This window comes from Peromyscus eremicus, unplaced genomic scaffold (assembly GCF_949786415.1).
Source record: "Peromyscus eremicus unplaced genomic scaffold, PerEre_H2_v1 PerEre#2#chr22_unloc_1, whole genome shotgun sequence".
NCBI classification, from domain to species: Eukaryota; Metazoa; Chordata; class Mammalia; order Rodentia; family Cricetidae; genus Peromyscus; species Peromyscus eremicus.
The window spans coordinates 9,935,511-9,955,653 of record NW_026734286.1 but is presented as its reverse complement, the minus strand read 5'-3'; the positions used below and the strand labels follow the sequence as shown (position 1 = coordinate 9,955,653).

The following is a 20,143-nucleotide window of genomic DNA, read 5'->3' as shown; positions in this document are numbered from 1 at the left end:
GTGGTGGTGGTGCACGCACGCACGCACGCACGCACGCACGCACGCCTGTCGTCAGAGCAACTGAGAAACGGAGGCAGGAGGATTGCCATGCCTGGGCAGCCTGGCAAGACCCTCCTGTCTCAAGACAACAAAACAATCCGTGGGGGAGAAAAAGTGGCTGGGCCTGGAACCGAGCACCCAGAAATGAGCACTCACTCAGCGTCTATCCTAACAGAGGGACAAAGCTACTGTGCTCTGCACTGCGGGGATTAACTCTCAACTAAATGTGTGTGTATGTACATGTGCAGCACAGCCGGACTGGGCCAGGTACCGGCGGGGAGCGGGCTGAGCCCCTGCCCACTGGCCGGGACGTTTGCTGGTGGCCTGGGGACACACAGAAGGCCCTGGAGAAAGGGAGGGAGTCAGGCGACCCTGGCCCTGTCTTTGAGGGGAGCTGGGAGGAAACCCACCCTCCTGATGGCATTCCTGCCACCCCGGGCATTCCTGATTATCAAGCTCAAGACTTCAGGGCTCAGGACTCCAGATGTCTTCTGGTCCCCAACCAGGAAACAGGGTCACAGGTTAGACCCCAAGCGGTAGACTGGGGGGGGCAAAAGATGGTGGCCTGAGGAGGGGACGGGCTTGAAAAATGTTAGTTTCATATACAGAAAAATGAAGCCAAAATTCTCAATGCCCTGTCCAACCCTAAAGTCACCCATCTGAGGGCCCGGGCCAGTGTGGGGTCCCCAGGTACCTGGGTGGGGATTGGAGATTTTCTGAGAAATACGGGGAGGGGGACTGAGCAGCCCCCTCCCAACCTGCCGCCAGGCACATTCTGTCTAGGGTCCCTACCCAACTTGTGTTGATGGCCCCCCAGGGTGGTGCCACCATCTCCTCCCACCATCCTGTGGGGTGGAGCACACAGGCTGGAGACAGTCATGGGGAGAACTGATAGGCCCTGCCCAGGCCAGGGTGGGCGGTGAGGTGGGCTGGGGTCTCCCACCGCCCCCTGAGGCTGAGGCTGGCCACCGGGGGTGAGCCTGTGATAGCCTGATAGCGCCCAACACTCAGAGGGGTGAGTGGGAGGGCCAGCTGCCTGGCCGGGGGTTGGAAGAGGCAGGGGGATGGCTTAGAGCTGGGACTCCCGTCCGCCCCACTACCCCTGGGTACTGTCTTAGCTTTGGTGAATTTAAGAGCAGAGTTAACAGAAGACCGAAAAACAACTCAAAGGCAACCACAAACAACAAAACCGAAAAGGGAAAAGAAAAACTGAAACCACGGACACGACAAGGGCCGGCCCCGCGGCGGACGGAGGCCACTGCGTCCCCGCTGCCCCTGCGCGGACGCCCCACAGCTGAGCTCGACCCACAGACAGACGCGTATTGCATATATTCAGCTTCGTGGGTTGGCTGGAAGACGCAGGAAGGGGCTTGGGGAGGGAGGGTTGGCGGGGAAAGGCCTGAGAGCCCCATCCCCGGGCAGGGGACTCGGGGACCCCTCAGGGCTGGGGTGGTGGGGAAATGAGCACCAGAGAGAGTCCCGTCCCCCAATGCGCGGGTGAGGGGGGGCAAGGCTGGGGGAGGGGCGGGCCACAAACCATGACCAATATTGTGACTTCCTTAATAGTGTTGTTTTTCTTGTTTGTATGTTTTGGTTTCTTTGTTTTTTCCCCTTGAGGCAGTGTCTCACTCTGTAGCCCAGGCTGGACCTGGAACTCAAAGCAATCCTCCTGCCTCAGCTTCCCAAGGGCTGGGATCACAGGCGTGTGCCACCATGCCCAGCCTTTTTTTTTCTTTTATATAAAAAAAATTTCTTTCTTCTTTTGATATTTTTCTTTTACAAATAGAAATACCACCCTTTTGGATTTTATTTTTTATTTCATGTAATCGCTTGTCTGTTTGTAACTATGCGTGCAGGGCATGCGTCTGTGTGCGCGGATATTATTTAAAAGTTAATACTTGTCCTCGGGAGAGCAAGGCACATGTTGTGGTAGAAAGTTCGTGCAAATTCGGAAATGGAATTTTTTTTTTGGTAAGGATATATATTTTTTTGTGTATCCTTTTTTTCCTTTTTTAGTAGAGGCGGTGAGGGGCGCGGGCGGGGCGGGGCAGACCGGGTGGAGCTGTCATGCACGCAGCAGCCCCGGGGGACTCTCGGGTGTCGCGGGGCCTTAAGCACCATGCAGTTAGGTAAATAGTTGGTTCTGTCCTGACCCCTGGGGGACCCGGCTGGCTGCCTTGGGGGGGGCGTCAGAGGGGACCAGCCAGGTCCACCCTGGGGACAGCCTGTCCCATACCCACTGGCCTGAGCCCCACACCTGGACAGTGACCTCCACGATGTCCCCAATGGTCCCCCCCTGCTGGAGGGTCCCTGAGGACAGACGGACGGACAGATGGGTGGGGGTTCGAGGCCTCCAAGGCTGGGGAAGCGTCTTGGGGGGCTTGGTACGTCCAAGTGGCCTCGCCCCATCCCTGGGAGGACAGCGGGTGGGTGGGGCCTGGCCCTGGGGGCTCTGCTGGGATGATGGCTTGCGGCCTCCATGGGCAGGACCCAGGCATGAAGGGGCCAAGATGGGTGGTTGGGGAGGAGGGACCCTAAAATACTCAACTTCCCCTCCCAGGGCAGCCCACCCGAGATGGGGACCCAGGTGGGTGTGGATGGGGTGCAGAGCGGGGGTCAGGCGTGGACCTCGCGCCTCCATCTTAGTGTTCTTTTTTAGGTTAGTGAAGTCCGCAAAGCAGATGGGGGACCCGCCACCCCGGCACCCCGTCACTCGCAGAGCCCTCCCACCTGGGGTCCGAGTGCACTTCCACCAGCCTTCTTGGTCCCTGTGCCGGGCCCCACGTCATCAGGGGGTCAAAGTGCAAAGGGGGTATCCCCCTGCAGTGGGGCACCCCAGGGTGGGTCTCCAGGAAGTAAGGCACTGGCAGAAGTGTAGGGGATAGCGCATGGCCCCAGCCTGGGTTTGGGGACACCCAGCTCTACCCCTGGGGTCCCATCTCTCTAGCTCGGAGGGCGCGCGGCGATGAGGAGCTGGGTTCGCAGGGACGAGGGTGGGGGTGCCCCGGCCACTCTGTGTCCCTGATGGACGAGGGGGTCGGCAGGTGGGCGGAGGGGTTAGGCACTTAGATCGCGGCACCTCCCGCCTCCGGGGGCCTCGGCGTGGGGTCCCAGCTCCCCACCTCCGTTCTCAAAGTGCTGATACTTCCATGTGCGGGAGGAGGAGGCCGGGTCGGGAGCTGCGTGGCCTCTCATGCCGGGGTGGGGGTGGGGGGCTGGGGACTAATTGCATAGAGAGATGTGTCCTTCCAAAGAGGTCCAGAGGAGGGGACCGGGGTCGAGGCGGAGGCTGACGCAGGACCCTCCCGGGGGTCCCAAAGTACCTGTGGCACGTCTGTCCCCAGCAGGGCCAGCGCTGGGCAGCTCCGCGCCCTCTCCAGGCCTCCACTGCCCGCGGGTCGTCCCACCTCCTCTGCCAGCACCGCCTCCAGTCTCCTGTCTTTGGCAAACACCGTCGGCCGGACGGTCAGCGGAGGTCCCCGAGGCTGGCGCTGGTGGCTGGCGGCAGGGGTCTGGGGAGAGGTGGCCCGGCGGGTGGCCCACCCCGTCCACTCCGTCCATCTGTTGGTGACGGGCGTGGGTGCCAGGCCGGGCTCGCCTGGTCTGGGGGTGATGGCAGGGTCCTCGGGGCGCAGAAGGGCTGCGAGCAGCCGTCCATCAGCAGCAGGTGCCACAGGGGCCCGCAGCTCCCACCTTTTGTCGTCTCGGTTGGGAAGGATTTTTCTTTCTGTTTTTTCCTGTTTGTCTTTTGTCCTTTTCTCCTCCTGCGTGTCTGTCTTTTCCGTCGCGCTGGGAGTCGGCGGGGAGCTTCTCGCTCGTTCTAATTCCCACTGAAGATGCAGGCTGGGGCCATCACCTCTGGGACTCCCCGGCAATGGAGGCGTGGGAAGGCGGCCTTGGCTACCCCAGGTACCAGGACTGAGAGAGGAAGGGGTGTCAGAGCGGGCTGCACCCCGATCCCGGTCCGCACCCCGATCCCGGTCCCCCGATCCCGGTCCGAGCCCGGCCTGAGGCCCCCGCCCCGCCCAAGGCTGCCGGGCCGGATGCCAGGCCGGATGCCAGAGTCTGGTGCAACGTCAGGGTCCGTCCCGTGTGACGTCACGACTCAGGGCAAGCAGTCCCGTGTGACGTCAGGGACTCAGGGTAAGTACGTCCTGTGTGACGTCAAGGGGTTTACATCCCGTGTGACGTCATATACCGGTGTAAGTACAACACCCCACGTGCTATCCGGGACTCGCGTAAGTACGACCCGTGTGACGTCAGAGGTGTGACCAGATTAAGTATGTGGGTGGCCGAGAGTCCTGTTTACTTTGCTAATTCGACCCGGGCCCCAGGCCTCCTTGTGGAGCCTGTGAAAGGGGCGTGTGCGGGAGGCTCCAACTGTGGCTCAGCATTAGACCAGGCTAGCCTAAAACTCAGCGTACCGGGAGAGCCTGAACTTAACCACCCCCTGCCTCAGTTTCCCCAGTATCAGGATGACGGCCTGTGCCCCCACACTGGGCTCATTTATCTCTTTAACAGTCATGCCCCTGCCCCAGCAGCCAGGAAGCTGCCGGCTGGGCTCAAGAGGGCGGACAAGAACCAGCTTGGACTAGTCTGGCTTCAGATTCCCTTTCTGTCCCCTCCAAGACCCCTGGGCTATCAGTGAGCACTGTCCTGGGAGTCCACGCTGGCCTGTGGCTAAGTCTTCTCAAAACCACAGCAAGGTGTCCTGAAAAACCAAACCAAACCAAACCGAAAACAACCCACAACGAGGGGGTTCTGGCCTGGGGCCTGGTAACTCAGGCAGGGGGCTGCCTGCGAGGGAGCGGGGCAGGGTGGCCTAGGGGGCAGCGCCTCTCTCGGCCCCTCCCTCAACCAAGTTCAGGCTCCTGTGTCCCTTACCTCATGTCTGGTTTCCGTTGGCAACCAGACAGGCTGGGGCGTAACCCTGGCCTGGCGCTGGACCACGGCCTCCGCCTCCACCTCCCTGGGGACCCCGAGTCTGCCAAGCCAGCAGAGGGGGAGACCGAGGCAGCAGGAGGAGGCCAGCCTCAGCCCCGGGTTATTTGTATGCCGGGGTATGAAGGGCCTGGGGGTGGACCCCAGCGTGCAGAGGGGGGCGGGCAGGGAGGGAGCCAGGCTGCCAGGGAAGGCCGAGCCAGGAATAACAACCTAGACAGCCAGGAAGTGCTGACTGGGCGGAACGAGCTGAGGCCCAGAGCTGAGGCAGGGGCCTGGAGCAGGGGAGAGCCTGTGCGGGGGCGGCCTCCCGATCTCCCTGTGTGTGTGTGTGTGCGTGTGTGCGCGCGTGCGTGCGTGTGTGTGCGCGCGTGCGTGTGCATGTGTGTGTGCGTGTGTGCGTGTGTGTGCGTGCGTGTGCGTGTGTGCGTGTGCGTGCGTGCGTGTGCGTGTGTGTGCGTGTGTGTGTGCGTGTGTGTGCGTGCGTGTGCGTGCGTGTGCGTGTGTGTGTGCGTGCGTGTGTGCGTGCGTGTGTGTGCATGTGTGTGCGTGCGTGTGCGTGTGCGTGCGTGTGTGTGTGTGTGTGTGTGCGCCCGCGCGCGCAGATCTTACCCACCCCATACACGCTGCCCCCCCGAAGTCCTGTCCGCTCCCCCAAAGCCTTCCGTGGCTCGCCCCTGTCTGGCCCCCAGCGTCCCGCATGCTCTGCAGCCAGTGTGGTCACTGGGTCACTGCGCTCCTCCTCCGTCTTCGGCCAGCAGCGGCCGACCGCCCTGGCCCTGGCCGCCCTGGCCCAGAGGGGCGGCAGAGGGGGCCCCAGTTTCTCGGAGTGCATGCTGGGCCGTGGAGGGAAGAGCGAGGCCGAAGCCATGGCCTGCGTGATGGGGGTGGACGCCGGGCTCAGCACTGCTCTCTTGCAGCCCCACCTGAGGTCCCTTGAGCCTCCCATAGGAACCTGGACGGCCGTGGAGGGCAGGTACCTCGGCAGCGCGGGGCCGCGGAGGACGGAGGTGACTTCACACCGCTGTGCAACCACAGACAACTGCCTGCCCTCTCTGAGCCTCTCCTCGCACCCTGAACTTCCTGCCTGCCTCCTCTCTGGACTCTGGCGGCAGCTGTGTGACCCTGGGCTGCTGTCTGTCCTCTCTGAGCCTCAGGTTTCCCAGCCCGGGTGCTGAGGGTGGGGAGGGCGGAGGGGCGCACACCCACAGGGCGGGCTCAAGGCCCGGGTCAGGAGCGAGAGGCTGGCTTTGGTGAGTCTCTAGGGCTGTGGCCAGCGGGCCTGCTGTCCCTGACCCCCCGGCCGGCCCCTCTGCCCCTCCCCCCGCCCCCCAGCCGGCCTCTCGGCCCCTACCTGTCCCGCAAGAGGATCCCTCCGTCCTAATCCCACAAAGGGACGGTTTGCAGGGGACGTGCCGGGCGGAGAGCAGGCTGTGGGGAGGAGAGAGACCAGAGCCCGTTAGCACCAGGGCACCGGGACCAGAAAGGGTGTCTGCTGCCCGGGGGTCACACAGCCTTCCCTTCGCACCCAGCTGCGGCCCTCACGGTTCTCCCAGGCCTGGAATTGGGTACCCTGAGAAGCCTGGGGTCCTGGGGGACCTGGGGATCCCGGCTGGGGTCCCTAGGTGGTAGGCTAGGTGGAGCATCAGCCGTGGGCTGAGGCAATGAATAAAATATTAGTAATCGAAGGCCGGCTGTGAATTATTCAGGGCCGGCTGCGGCCAGGCTGGCGGCACCCCGCGCAGGGTGCCATCAATTATTAAGGACGTTTTATTTATTGATTCCCCTCGTGGAGAGTGCGGGGGGCAGGGTGTCTGCACAAATCTATTTATCATCTAACTAGCTTGTGGTGTTCTTTTCCGAGGCAGAGTCTCTCTCTGCAGCCCAGGCTAGACTTGAACCTGCAGCCATGCTCCTGCCTCAGCCCTCTGAGTGCTGGGATGAAAATCCTGTGCCTCCATGCCCTGCTTCTCATATCTGTCTTGGCCACCACATCTTGTCTGGGGCAAAAACCTCAGCACTCAGGGACAAAAGAACAACTTGTACCAGCCATGCCCCACCAGGGGCACAAAAGAGGGTAACAGCTTGGAATGGGGGGCAGGAAGGGCAGAGGGGATGGCAATGAAGCCCCAAGGGAGGAGGCTTCGCATCCATGAAGTTCCTGTTGTACACCAAGCAGAGGCCCCGCCCTGACCACACCCCTCAAGGGGGATTCTGGGCGGGGCTCCACCTGACCACGCCCCCACCCCCTCAAGGGGGACGTCTGGGCGGGGCTCCACCTGACCACGCCCCCAGCCCCTCAAGGGGGGATTCTGGGCGGGGCTCCACCTGACCACGCCCCCAGCCCCTCACTGGGGATTCTAGAGACTGACTTATGTTACAGGTATGTAAACTGAGGCACAGAGAGCGAGAGGCGTTTGTCTGAGGTCACACAGGATATGAGCTGTGTGGAAAGGCGCGTTTGCACTACAGCCGGTGTGAGGGCTGATGACTTGTGGGTTCTGGGAACGTCAGGTCTGGGAGGTTACAGGTCCTGAGGTCAGCTGGGGTTTGGGACATGCCGGGTGGGGTGCTGGCCCGGGGAGGGGACACATGGGGCCGGACACCACTCTCCTGGGTACACCTGCTCAGATGTGCCCCCGGGCCACGCTGGAGTCTTGCCACCCGCACCCGGAGTTTCTTCCAGACGGCGACACCTCACACCAGTCTTTCCCCACAACTCTCCCAAAGAGCCGAATCCAGAGCCCCGAGTCCCATACACTTCTCTCACCGCACAGCCCAGGGTAGCCTCAGCCTTGTAGCAATCCTCCTGCCTCAGCCTCCCAAACGCTCTGAATCTCTGACATGTTTAGTGCTTTGCACAAACCAACACTGATGCCTTTTGGGCTTGGGGTTCGGTACACGGACCCCCTGGAGCCACCAGGCTGCACGAGGTGGCAGCCGCTGCTCGCCCCCCAGGCTCCACTTCACCCCGACTATGGCAGAGCCGGACGGTGCCAACCCCGAGCACATGTGAGCTGAGGCCGCGCCAGCCACTCACCGGTCCAGGCTGCTGGGTGGCCGGGTCACAAGCCAGGGACACCAGATCCTTGAGCGGGTCCTGGGGGTTGAGATGTGGCGGGTACCGGATGGCCGTGTGGGGGAAGTAGGTGGAGGCTGTCTGCGGCAGGATGGACGTCGCAGGGAAGTGTAGGGCTGAGGACGGGTGAGGACTCCGAGCAATCCCTGTGGACAGATAGATGGGCAGGGTGGTCATGGGGTCAACGGAGCCGTGGGTGTGCGGCTGACATCCCCAAGCCCTCTGCATGCCCAGACTGAGTCGAACTTCCGGCAATCCTCCTGCCTCGGCTGTTAAGGGATGCCACAGCAGATAGCAGGTGAGTGGAGCCCTGTGCCCTGAAAGCTTTTCCACAAAGCACCAGTGAGTAAAATGTAAAAAACACAAAAAGGGCAAACCACAGGCCCCGGGTGCTGCGGACAGCGCTGGCCACACGCACAGAGCCACAGAGGCTGGGGCAGGGCTGCTCAACTGTTTTCACGACAGTAAGTTAGGACAATTGCCCCGCCCCTTCTGCACCCCCCAGGATTCTACTTCCTGTCTCCGGAGTCCCCAGTTCTGGACACTTCCTGTCGCAGAGCCCACACTGTGCGTCTGGGCCTCCAGGCCCCTCACACCGGGAGGTGCCAGAGCCCCCTTCCCATTCGCAGCTGGTTTTACTCCAGGGTTGTGTGTACCGTGGTGTGGCTAAGTCTCTCTGGGGTCACCCCGTCCCTTCCCAGGCCCCAGGCGGATGTCCACATGTCTTCTGTCACACGGCTTTACTGGGATTACCCATCACGGCCAACACGGTGTGCAAACGACCAATCAAACAAAGTGGCTGCTTGGGGCCGGGTGCCAATAAAACTTTATACGTGTGAACGAGAACCCGGCCAGCTGAGCCCTGACCTAGCCGGGTCGCTCGGGTCACAGTGGACGATGCTCCCCACAGTCTGCCTCACCCAGGACAGGCCATCTCCAGGACACCACTCTTTCTGTTTCCTGGCCGGAAGGCTACAGCAACAGGACAGGGGTTGGAATCCCGGCAGGGCCTCTGTGGCCATGCTGGTGGCGGTCACGCCTCCCTGACCAGCGACACTCACCGCTGTGCACCGCGATGACGGGCCTGTGGTGCTGCGTGAAGCTGGAGAGCCGGGGGGAGTCCTGGGGGGACGGGCTGTTGAACGGAGATTTGTCCATCTCGGTCTTCTTCACCGGGGACGAGATACCTGTGAGGGAGGGGACCAGAGTCTCCAGCTCTGAGGGGCAGCGAATGATGTCACTCCCCCCAAAAGCCCAAGGCTCTAAATGGGAATGTGGCAGGCAGGTGGGGCTGGGGGGTCTAGGGAGCGGCATTCAGAAAGACCCTGAGGGGTCCTGGAGAGAGCAGAGTGGAACAGTACACAGCCACAAAGAGGAGGCATCTTCAGGGGAGGGTCCCTTCTGTCCTCAGAGACTTTTCTCGTCCCCTGGGGATCCTGGACCTGACTACAGGGGTCAGCAGGTACTTGTACCCTGCCCCGCTGACTCAGACTAGTCTCCAACTCATGGCAATCCTCCTGCCTCAGCCGCCCAAGTGCTGGGGTACCAGCTACTGCCTGCGCCTGCTGTCACCACCCTGTGCTTGCCACAAACACACGTCAGGGCGGTGGTGGGGGCGCAGCAGCCTTCCCAGCGCAGGAGGGGCCGTGTGCCCGCCTGGGCACGGGTGCCCCCCGCCCATCCGCCCGCCCACGTCAGACCTCTCAGCCAGGGTCCCCGGGGCGCCATCGGCCGCCCCGCTTCCTGTCTAGACTGTCCCCAATTACCGGCTCATTAAGGCCGCTAAGCTGATTAGCGAGGCCCGTCTGTCCCCAGCCACGGGCGCGCCCTGCCAAGTCAGGCTCCCAGAGCGCCCGCTGGGCCTCGCCCGCCCAGGCCTCGGTTTCCCCGAGATACACCCTGGCCTGGGGTAAGTCTAAGGAGCCAGCACAGAGCACGAGGCTCTCGCCGCCCCCCACCCCTGACACTAGCGGGGACCAGAGATTCCGCCTCACTCGCCGAGGTCACACAGCGCACACCACACCTGGGTCGCGCCAATGGCAGAATGGACCCCTTTTCATCCCCGATGCTTCTAGAAGAAGGGCCGTCTGAGCGGGGGCGGGGGCTGCCACCCGACGCGCACGCGCACACCACTTCCTGAGCCCTCTAAGGGGGTAAAAGTCGGCCAGGACTTCCAGGAGGCACAGAGAATCCTGCGCCCGGAACCAAGGAGCGGCGGGAACATGTTGTCTCCGGACTTGACTGCCGGACGTTCGCATACAACTCCCAGGAGGCCCTGCGACTCGGAGTGGTTCCTTACACATGGCCCTGGCACAGTTCCCGCAGGGACAGCTAGTCTAGGTGACATCCTGCCGGACGGCTCGGGCCAGCTTCTCAATTCTGGCGCCGCCCCCGCAGCTCCTGCTGGGAAATCTAGTCTGGGTGAAGCAAACACACTGCCGGACTACAACTCCCGGACTACAACTCCCGAGGACCTCCAGCCCCAGCCGCGCTCCGGCCCCAGGTGAGTGCGCAAAGCCCGCCGGGATTTGTAGTCCTAGCCGCCTCGGCTCCATCCCCGCTGGGCCCTACCTCCTTCCATGTCCTCAGTCCAGTTGCGGCTGCTACTCGTGGGCGAGCTCGGTGAGGTGTAGTAGTCCCCGCCGGGGCTCGTGTCCACATCCTCTTCCATGGAGCCCGACTTGTGCCGCTTGCTCCTAGGCGGAGGAGGAGGGGGGTGCAGGCCGGTTACCGCGGGGATGGAGGCGGGCCGACTTCCGGTTTGTAGGGGTGTTATCAGGACAGGACGCGGCCAGCGGCTGCCCTGTGCCTGGGACTCCCGAGGCGGACGCAGAGTGTCATCTAAACCCCGGGGCCAAGACTCACTTTACAGAAACAGAGGCACGCCACGTGACGTGACACTCGGGAAGAATGTGGCGGCCTTAGTGGCCCACCAGGGCTGGGGGAGAGGGTACCGGGTCTAGGGTTTTGAAGATACGTAGGAGTTGCTCAGCCCACGTGTAAAGTGCGAGCAGGTACCGGGGGTGAACAGTGGGCCTGCTGGGGCGGGGACGGGAGGGGCCCCGCCGGGGCACCCTGGCACGCACCCGCTGGAGGAGGTGCTGGGTAGAGTCCTCCTCATGCCGGCGCTGGCGGGGTTCAGGTCGTAGGCCAGGTGGCCCTGCAGCTCTCCCAGGGAGAAGTTGGGTCCGGTTCCGGTCACCACAGGTGCTGGGGAGGGCGGGGGCAGGTCAGGGGGCGCGGGAGCACCGAGGACCCCACCCGAGCACCCCTCCCGGGGAGCGGGGGCGCCCAGGGCAGGGACACTCACTCCGGGACACCTGGATCAGCTCCGTGACACTGAACACGCCCGACGTGACGAAGCTCTCCTGGAAGTCTGTGGTGTCTGCAAGGGGCAGGGGTCAGGGGTCAGGGGTCAGCAGGGGTCAGGGGTCAGCAGGCTCCTCCACCTGCGGCCGGGGTGACGCCGCGTCCACTGTCACGTGGGTGTCCGGGACTCGAACGCGGATCCCCAGGGCTGTGGCAAGCGCTCTACCCGCTGGGCCGTGTCTACACCATCTTGGCCTGCGCACTATGCAGTGGGGACCCGGGGGTGGGGCGGGGAGTGCCGGCGGGCGGCAGGGGGCAGTCACAGCGGAGTACTGTGCAGCTGAGACCTGAGCGGGGTACTGTGCAGCGGGGTACTGTGCAGCGGGGTACTGTGCAGCTGAGACCTGAGCGGGGTACTGTGCAGCGGGGTACTGTGCAGCCGAGACCTGAGCGGGGTACTGTGCAGCCGAGACCTGAGCGGGGTACTGTGCAGCGGGGTACTGTGCAGCCGAGACCTGAGCGGGGTACTGTGCAGCCGAGACCTGAGCGGGGTACTGTGCAGCGGGGTACTGTGCAGCCGAGACCTGAGCGGGGTACTGTGCAGCGGGGTACTGTGCAGCGGGGTACTGTGCAGCCGAGACCTGAGCGGGGTACTGTGCAGCGGGGTACTGTGCAGCCGAGACCTGAGCGGGTCTGGGGGCCGGGAGCCGCCCCGTGGGCTGAGACTTGGTGGGAGAAGGTTCTGGAACTGCACAGTGGGCGTCACTGCCGCTGGGCGAGCGCAGGCTAGACCCAAGCACAGCAAGCAGGACCGCTGTTCCTGGGAATCCCAGGGGCCGCCGCAGCGGGGAGCGTGCAGGGCGGCGGGGAGCGCGCAGGGCGGCGGGGAGCACGCAGGGCGGCGGGGAGCGCGCAGGACGGAGCGGCGGGGAGCACGCAGGACGGAGCGGGGAGCAGGGAGCGCGCAGGACGGCGGGGAGACGCAGGGCGGCGGGGAGCACGCAGGGCGGCGGGGAGCACGCAGGGCAGCCGGGAGCACGCAGGACGGAGCGGCGGAGACCGGCCCCCAGGGGGCGGCACAGTCCACGCGCTTCGCAGTGCCCACGGCCCACGGGAAGTGGCCCGCCCGTTTCCTGCTGCCCCAGGTGGTGGCCGCAGCTCCTGTCCCCGGTTTCCTGTTTGTACAGCGGCCAGCAGGACCCTTGTGCGGAGGCAGGGGAGTCCCGAGGACTGCGATCCTCCCCCCGGGAGGACCGGGGTCACGGCCGGGGTCACGGCCAGGGTCACAAGTCTCCTGACACAGCCTGGCTGCCTGGCTCAGGCCTGTGCCCCTCCCTCCACCGGAAGCTGCGGCTACAGGCGCTTCTCTGCCCGCCCCCCAGAGTGCTGCCCAGTGACGGGCGGGGAGACAGCACTGTGCCCGCCCCAAGGCGGGGCTCCACCTGACCACGCCCCCAGCCCCTCACTGGGGTTCTAGGCGGGGCTCCACCTGACCACGCCCCCAGCCCCTCACTGGGGATTCTAGGCGGGGCTCCACCCTGACCACGCCCCCAGCCCCTCACTGGGGGTTCTAGGCGGGCTCCGCCCTGACCACGCCCCCAGCCCCTCACTGGGGATTCTAGGCGGGGCTCCACCCTGACCACGCCCCCAGCCCCTCACTGGGGGATTCTGGGCGGGGCTCCACACTGACCACACCCCCAGCCCCTCACTGGGATTCTGGGCGGGGCTCCACCCTGACCACGCCCCCAGCCCTCCCAGGGGTTTCTAGCTCTGCAGACTATTCAGAGATACTCATTACTTAGCTCAGGCTACCACTGCAGCCATAATCCTCCTGCCTCAGCTCACCACGGACTCACCCAGCGTGATGGGCTTGCTGTCCTCCTGGTCGGAGCCCACCCCTGTCCTGGGGCTGCTGCTCTGCTCCGCGTCTGCAAAGACAAGAGCGACAGCTTGTGACACCGCTGCCGCAGGGCCTCTGGGTACCGATGGGGAAACTGAGGACGGGCGGTCTTGGGGCCGCCAGTCTCCCTGGCTCCCGTTCCTCCCCTGCACGTCCCTCCCTGGCAGATGTGGGCAGTGCCGGGTCAGCTGACAGCTGAAGTGGGAGGGGAGGGAGGGGGAGGGTACGGAGGGCTCCACTCCCTGAAGCGAGCCTCAGTTTCCCCTGGCAGGGGGATTAGCGGGACCGGCCGGACTCCGGGAGGGTCCCGGGACCGGGCCCCTGCCGAGGAGCTGACCCAGTCCCACGGTCATCCCTGGGATGGCGCCTCCACCTGCAGCATCCCTTCACACTTTGGGAGACAGCCACAGGGGCATGCCTGCTAGGAAAGGGCTCCACCTGACCACGCCCCCAGACCCTCCCTGGGAGGCGGGGCTCCACCTGACCACGCCCCAGCCCCTCACAGGGGATTCTGGGCGGGCCTCCACCCTGACCACGCCCCCAGACCCTCCTTGGGAGGCGGGGCTCCATCTGACCACGCCCCAGCCCCTCCCTGGGGATTCTGGGCGGGGCTCTGCCCTGACCACGCCCCCAGCCCCTCACGGGGGGAATTCTAGGTGGGGCTCCACCCTGGCCACGCCCCCAGCCCCTCCCTGGGGATTCAAGGCGGGGCTCCACCCTGGCCACGCCCCCAGCCCCTCCCTGGGGATTCAAGGCGGGGCTCCACCATGACCACGCCCCCAGCCCCTCCCTGGGGATTCTGGGCGGGGCTCTGCCCTGACCACGCCCCCAGCCCCTCACGGGGGGGGATTCTAGGTGGGGCTCCACCCTGGCCACGCCCCCAGCCCCTCCCTGGGGATTCAAGGCGGGGCTCCACCATGACCACGCCCCCAGCCCCTCCCTGGGGATTCTGGGCGGGGCTCTGCCGTGACCACGCCCCCAGCCCCTCAAGGGGGGATTCTAGGTGGGGCTCCACCCTGGCCACGCCCCCAGCCCCTCCCTGGGGATTCTAGGCGGGACTCCACCTTGACCACGCCCCCAACCCCTCACTGGGGACTCTGGGTGGGGCTCCATCTGACCACGCCCCCAGCCCCTCCCTGGGAGGCGGGGCTACAGTAAGTGACGTGAGGCCTGCAGGCTGCTTTGCTGCATTAGCTGCTGCCCCCCATCTTCCCGGTCGCCCCCCCCAGGCCTCCCAGTTTGCAGAGTGGGCGGGGCTGCAGTGATGTCCTCTCCTACAGGGCGACTGCGTCACCGCAGAAGCGGGGTGGGAAGGACACAGGCGACCTGGCCTGCAGGGCTGGCCTCCGGGACATGGGCGCCGCAGCTCAGGCCAGGCAGGTGAGGGGTGGTCACGTGACCGTGCACCTCTCTCCTGCAGAGGTCCCTGCTCACGGCTGCTCCAGCCAGGGACGCGCACTGCCGGAGTACAATGCAGCCGCGAACAGGCTGCAGGCCCGCGCTGCTCAGAGCCCACAACAGTGTGTCACAGCGACGTAAACGCTCACTTCCGGGCCGGTTCGCTCGGGTGCGGCACGAGCTCCATCCTGCCCCGGCCTGGCGTCCTCTCCCGGGTCCTCCCTTTCCCAGCATGCCATGGGCGGGCTCGGGAAGCCTGGAAACCCCCTGTCCTCCCACACATCCGGTTCTGTTCCAACCTGCGAGGACTGCCCCGGGCCGGGGACACCAGGAAGAGCTCGTCTCTGTCCGGGGGCCGGACTTGAACCTCCGGCCCTCCAGCTGCGGCCGGCCTGGGCCCGTGCCAGATGTGCTCCCGCCAAGTCCTCCCACCCTGGGCCGCTGCCCTGGTGCAGAGCCGGGAACCGGGCATGTGCCCGGGAGGCACGTGGTGGTGACATCACCCACCGGGCGGCCATTTCCTCTGCTTCCAGAAGCTTCTGTGGCCTGGGCGGCCATTTTGTGGTGGGGAGGGCCATCCGGCGGAGGCCGGTCTGAGCCAGCCCTGCCCAGGTGGGGTGAGGGGGTCCCCTGCAGCGTGGGTTAAGGTGTCGGCGCGGGTGGGGGCGGGGCCCGGTGGGGGCGAGGTCAGGATGGGTGGGGGCGGGGCCAGGAGGGTCAGGTGGGGCGGGGCCCGGTGGGGCGGGGCCAGATAGGGGCGGGGCCGGGTGGGATGGGGGCGGGGCCAGGTGGGTGGGGAGTTAGGTGGGGGCGGGGCCGGTGGGGCGGGGGTCAGGATGGGTGGGGCGGGGCCAGGCGGGGTGGGGTCGGGTGGGGACGGGGCCAGGAGGCGTGGCCGACCCGCACCCCACACGCCCACACCGGCTGTCACCCTGGCTCCCGGCTGAGGTCAACACCACCGGGTCCTCCACAGTCACACGTGTCACCGGCGGGAGGACCGAAATAACCTGTTTACCCCAGCGGCGGCGGCGGCGCCCCGGCCCCGCCCTCCGCCCGTCCCAGGTCAGCAGCCGGGGGGCGCGGACCCCGCGCTGTGCCGCCCCAGGCCAGCCCTGCGTCTCTGAACTAGGGACACTCGGGACGGCCCCTCCCGGCCGAGTCCGCCAGACCTTCCTCAGCCCGCCGCAGATGGGGGAGCCTGGGGAAGGCGGGGCAGTCGGCTGGAGTGACAGCAGGGGAGGGGCGGGGACGGACAAGCCCCGCCTACCCTGGTCTCCAGTGTCAGCCAGAGACACTAGAGCAGTTGGGGACTGGATGGACGGCTAGGAGTTCGCTAGGCCACGCCCCCAGCCCCTAACCGGGGATTCTGGGCGGGGCTCTGCCCTGGCCACGCCCCCAGCCCCTCACTGGGGATTCTAAGCGGGGCTCCACCCTGACCACGCCCCCAGCCCCTCACTGGGGGATTCTAGGCGGGGCTCCACCTTGACCACGCCCCCAGCCCCTCACTGGGGATTCTAAGCGGGGCTCCACCCTGACCACGCCCCCAGCCCCTCACTGGGGATTCTAGGCGGGGCTCCGCCCTGACCACGCCCCCAGCCCCTCTGGGGATTCTGGGCGGGGCTCTGCCCTGACCACGCCCCTCACTGGGGATTCTGGGCGGGGCTCCGCCCTGACGGGCAGGGGGTAGGGCTCTTGGGGGAGTGGGGGGCAGCGCTTCAGCCCAGGTCAATGCAGATGCACAGAATGTGGGGCTCGCGTGGCCTGGGTTCGACAGTTCAGGCCAAGGTCTAGGGTGTGGGCATGGAAGGGGTCCACGCCCGGGGAACTCTGAGTGGCTCCTTTGCTGAGGCCCTCTCTCGTTTTAGGCCTCAGTTTCCCCAGCTGTCAGAGGCGCCGAGATCGACTCACTCAATCCAGCCTGGTGCGCCCTGGGTTCGAGTTTGAATCCTTTCCCTCTGGTTTCCCGGTTGGGTAAGCACCCAGTTGGCACCGACTGTATTCTGGCCCCTGTAACGCGCGCATACACTCTCCTAATGTACAGATGGGGAAACTGAGGCAGGGCAGAGTCCGCTGGGGCTCACGCAGGGTCCCAACCCAGCCACCCTCCGCAGCAGCCATAGGAGGCACTGGCGAGCACCCAGTGGGCTCCTCCCCTCCGCCCTCAGCGCCCCCCGGAGCCCCCACCCTCCTCCCCATCCACAGGGGCCTGCCCGGGCCTGGGCATACAGCAGGCGCCTGACAAACGCTGCTGCCGCGGCCTGGCCGGGATTTGAACCGGGGTCCGGGGCGTCCCTGCAGCTAACCCCGCCCCCTTCCGTGGACGGACAGGGCCTGAGCGCCCCGCCCTCCATCGGCAGCCTGGCCAGGCCCTGCAGGCCTCCAGCTGGGGAAACTGAGGCTGGGAGCCGAGGGCGGGCGCGGGACGGACGGACGCGGCCCCTTTAAAGCCCCGCCCCCGGCGCCGCCTTATGTAACCGGCGCTGTCCTTGCGTAACCCGGTTACATAAGGAGGGACGGGCGGCTGCATCCGGCGGGGGCCGGTCTGGGCCGGCGGCGGCCGGGGAGGGGGGCGGGGTGGGGGACGGGGTGCGTGCGCACACCCGGGGCTCCCGTCCCCCACCCCACCCCCTCCCTCCCGGGCCCGGCGCCCCCGGGTCACGTCTGGTGACCTTCCGGGCCCCCTGCTCATCCCGCCCTCGGTGAGGACGGGGCTGCTTCCTTCCGGGAAACTGAGGCCCGGGAAGTGAAGCCGGAAACAGCAGGTGTCCTACTGCGCTGAACCCGGGCGTGTCCGGTCCCCCCCCGCCCCCCCAAGTGTGGGGCTCAGTGTCCTGACACCGGCCCTTTAAGGCGGTCTGCGGCTGGGGCCTGTCCCGGAGTGACCCCGGGGAGGGTGTGGCCGGGAACAAGGGGCCATTCAGGGCGGGGAGGGGGGCGGGAGGGGAGGGGGGAGCACGGGAGGGGGAGGGGGAGGAGTGCGAGGGGGAGGGGCAATGGGGGCGGGCCCCGGCGGAGGACGGGCTGTCAGTCACCGAGCCCCCCACCCGCCTCTGCACCCCCACTGCTGACCCCCAACCCCAAACTTCCTCCTGGACACAGCTGGACCCGCTTCCTCCCCCCCCCCCCCGGAAATCGGGCCCGCGGGGCGAGGCGCTTCCGGGAAGTCCGTGGGAACCCGGGGTTCGAATCCGGCCTGTGGCGGCTCCAGCCTCAGCCCAGGAGGGTGAGGGGCGGCTGAGGCCTTCCGGGGTGGGCCGGGTGGGAAGTCCTGCCGACCCGCTCTCCAGTGCCAAGCTGGGGGGGGGTCCGAGCTGCCCCGCCGTCCGGGCTCGGGGCCAACCGGTGGGGGGCTGCGGGGAGCATGCGCGGGGCCAGGGTAGCGACCAGAGACGGATGCCGGGTTCCCGGGGCTGCACAGCACGTACCCCCGCGTCACCCCCGCGTCACCCCCGCGTCACCCCCAGGCCCGGGTCACCCCGCAGGCCCGCGTCACCCCGCAGGCCCGGGTCACCCCGCAGGCCCGCGTCACCCCCGTGTCACCCCGCAGGCCCGGGTCACCCCCGCGTCACCCCGCAGGCCCGGGTCACCCCGCAGGCCCGCGTCACCCCCCCAGGCCCGCGTCACCCCCCGCGTCACCCTCGTGTCACCCTCGTGTCACCCCGGAGGCCCGCGTCACCCCCCGCGTCACCCCGCAGGCCCGCGTCACCCCCGCGTCACCCCGGAGGCCCGCGTCACCCTCGTTTCACCCCCGGGTCACCCCCGCAGGCCCGCGTCACCCCCCCCAGGCCCGCGTCACCCCCCAGGCCCGCGTCACCCCCCAGGCCCGGGCAGTCCCCCATCTGTCCTGGATGTCAGGCCTTGGCTGCCCATCTGCCCCTGCCGCTCACCGGGTCACCGACGGGAAACTGAGGCCTGGGGATGAGCAGCCCTGGGCCTGCTGTCCCCTTCCTCCTGGGGACATGGAGGTTCGAGGACCCGGAAGGAGGGGTCCAGCCTGGGCTACACAGTGGGTCTGGGGTTTTGAGACAGGTTCGCGCTGTAGCCCAGGCTGGCCCTGACCTCCAGGACTCTCCGTCTCTGCCCTGGGCCAGGGCGCAGGCGGGGCGTTTGCTGGTTGATGGGGGGGGGGGTTCAATGTTCCTTAGGGACTCGGGGGTCGCACTCTGGCCCTCACCCAGCGACATGAGCGACACCATCTGTGGTTCAGGGACCCTCCCCTAGGATGGGAAAGAGTGGACCAGCGGGGGGCCGGGGGCGTGGTCAGGGTGGAGCCCCGCCCCGCCCAGAATCCCCAGTGAGGGGCTGGGGGCGTGGTCAGAGTGGGCCCCGCCCAGAATCCCCAGTGAGGGGCTGGGGGCGTGGTCAGGGTGGAGCCCCGCCTAGAATCCCCCAGTGAGGGGCTGGGGGCGTGGTCAGGTGGAGCCCCGCCTGCAGTCCCCCTGGGGGCGTGGTCAGGGCGGAGCCCCGCCTGCAGTCCCCCCTGGGGGCGTGGTCAGGACGGAGCCCCGCCTGCAGTTCCCCTGGGGGCGTGGTCAGGACGGAGCCCCGCCTGCAGTCCCCCTGGGGGTACGCCCTCCCTGGCCCCAGCTCCCCGGGGGCAGCATGGCGCCCCCACTGGCACCCGAGGCTCCCACACTCCCGCGGGTCCCGCGCGGTTGGCGGGAAGAGCGTCCGGCCCGCAGCACATGGGCACCATCTGCGCTGGCAGCTGCCGGCCGGGCGGGCCTGGCACCCCTCCCCCCCTGGCCCGGCGCCCGCCCGCGCTTCGGGTTTCTTGGGCTGCCAGGGGGGAGGGCGCGGGCTGGCAGCCGCTCTCCTCGGCCCTGCGTTCCCAGACTGCTTCCCGAAAGCAGGCCAGGCCCGGGCGGGCGCCCGACCGCCCCCTCCCGCGGCCTCCACCGCCCCTGCGCCCCTGCGCCCCCATCCCGCAGGCCCCTCCATCTCCCGGGCTCCTGCCACCCCGGGGTCTGGGCGCTCCCTGACCTCCACCCCAGCCTGGCACCCCCAGACGTTCCCCAGCCCCCCACTTCTTCCTTTGAGAGGCCTTGAACTGACCACGTAGCAGAGGCTAGCCCTGAACTCTGGGGATTTTAACTGGTTGCGCCCTCACCTTTCCCAGGCCTTATGTCTGACCCAACACCGTGCGCCCAGAGGTCAACGCAAGCCGCCCCCCGATGTTTACTGTCCCAGGTGACCGGGGCCTGCGCCCTGGGGACCCGTGCGGCCGGAGGGGGACCCGGGCTGGGCCAGGCCCAGGGGGAGGTGAGGCCGGGGCCGGGGCTGTGAAAGGCGCTGGGGAAGAGCATTCTGGGAAGCGGGCCGCGAAGGGCACAGGTCTGTGACAGCGACGGCGGCCCCCGGCCCGCGGGTTTGTTTTTCTGTTTTGAGGGAGTCCTGGCGACTCCCCCGGTGCGGCCGGGAGCTTCCTCCTTCCCGGAGGACGGCGGGCCTGCCTGGGTCACACGGCCAGCTGGCGG

The 20,143-nt window shown here is 66.8% G+C and overlaps 1 protein-coding gene across 3 annotated transcripts in view; it reads right to left on the bottom strand.

Annotated features, from left to right (window-relative positions):
- Positions 1–1,836: 1,836 nt before the first annotated feature.
- Positions 1,837–20,143, bottom strand: part of Nfic (nuclear factor I C) — a 32,832-nt gene continuing 14,525 nt past the window's right edge. For 2 of the 3 annotated variants that reach the window (XM_059251705.1, XM_059251704.1), the window contains exons 3-10: positions 13,225–13,296; positions 11,370–11,444; positions 11,146–11,269; positions 10,631–10,755; positions 9,121–9,246; positions 8,021–8,205; positions 6,335–6,411; positions 1,837–3,957 (exon numbers count right to left, since the gene is read on the bottom strand). In XM_059251705.1, the coding sequence (XP_059107688.1) occupies positions 6,361–6,411; positions 8,021–8,205; positions 9,121–9,246; positions 10,631–10,755; positions 11,146–11,269; positions 11,370–11,444; positions 13,225–13,296 (758 nt within the window). In that variant the 3' untranslated portion in view covers positions 1,837–3,957; positions 6,335–6,360. The remainder of the gene's footprint in view (positions 3,958–6,334; positions 6,412–8,020; positions 8,206–9,120; positions 9,247–10,630; positions 10,756–11,145; positions 11,270–11,369; positions 11,445–13,224; positions 13,297–20,143) is intronic. The other variant, XM_059251706.1, reaches the window with a different exon arrangement.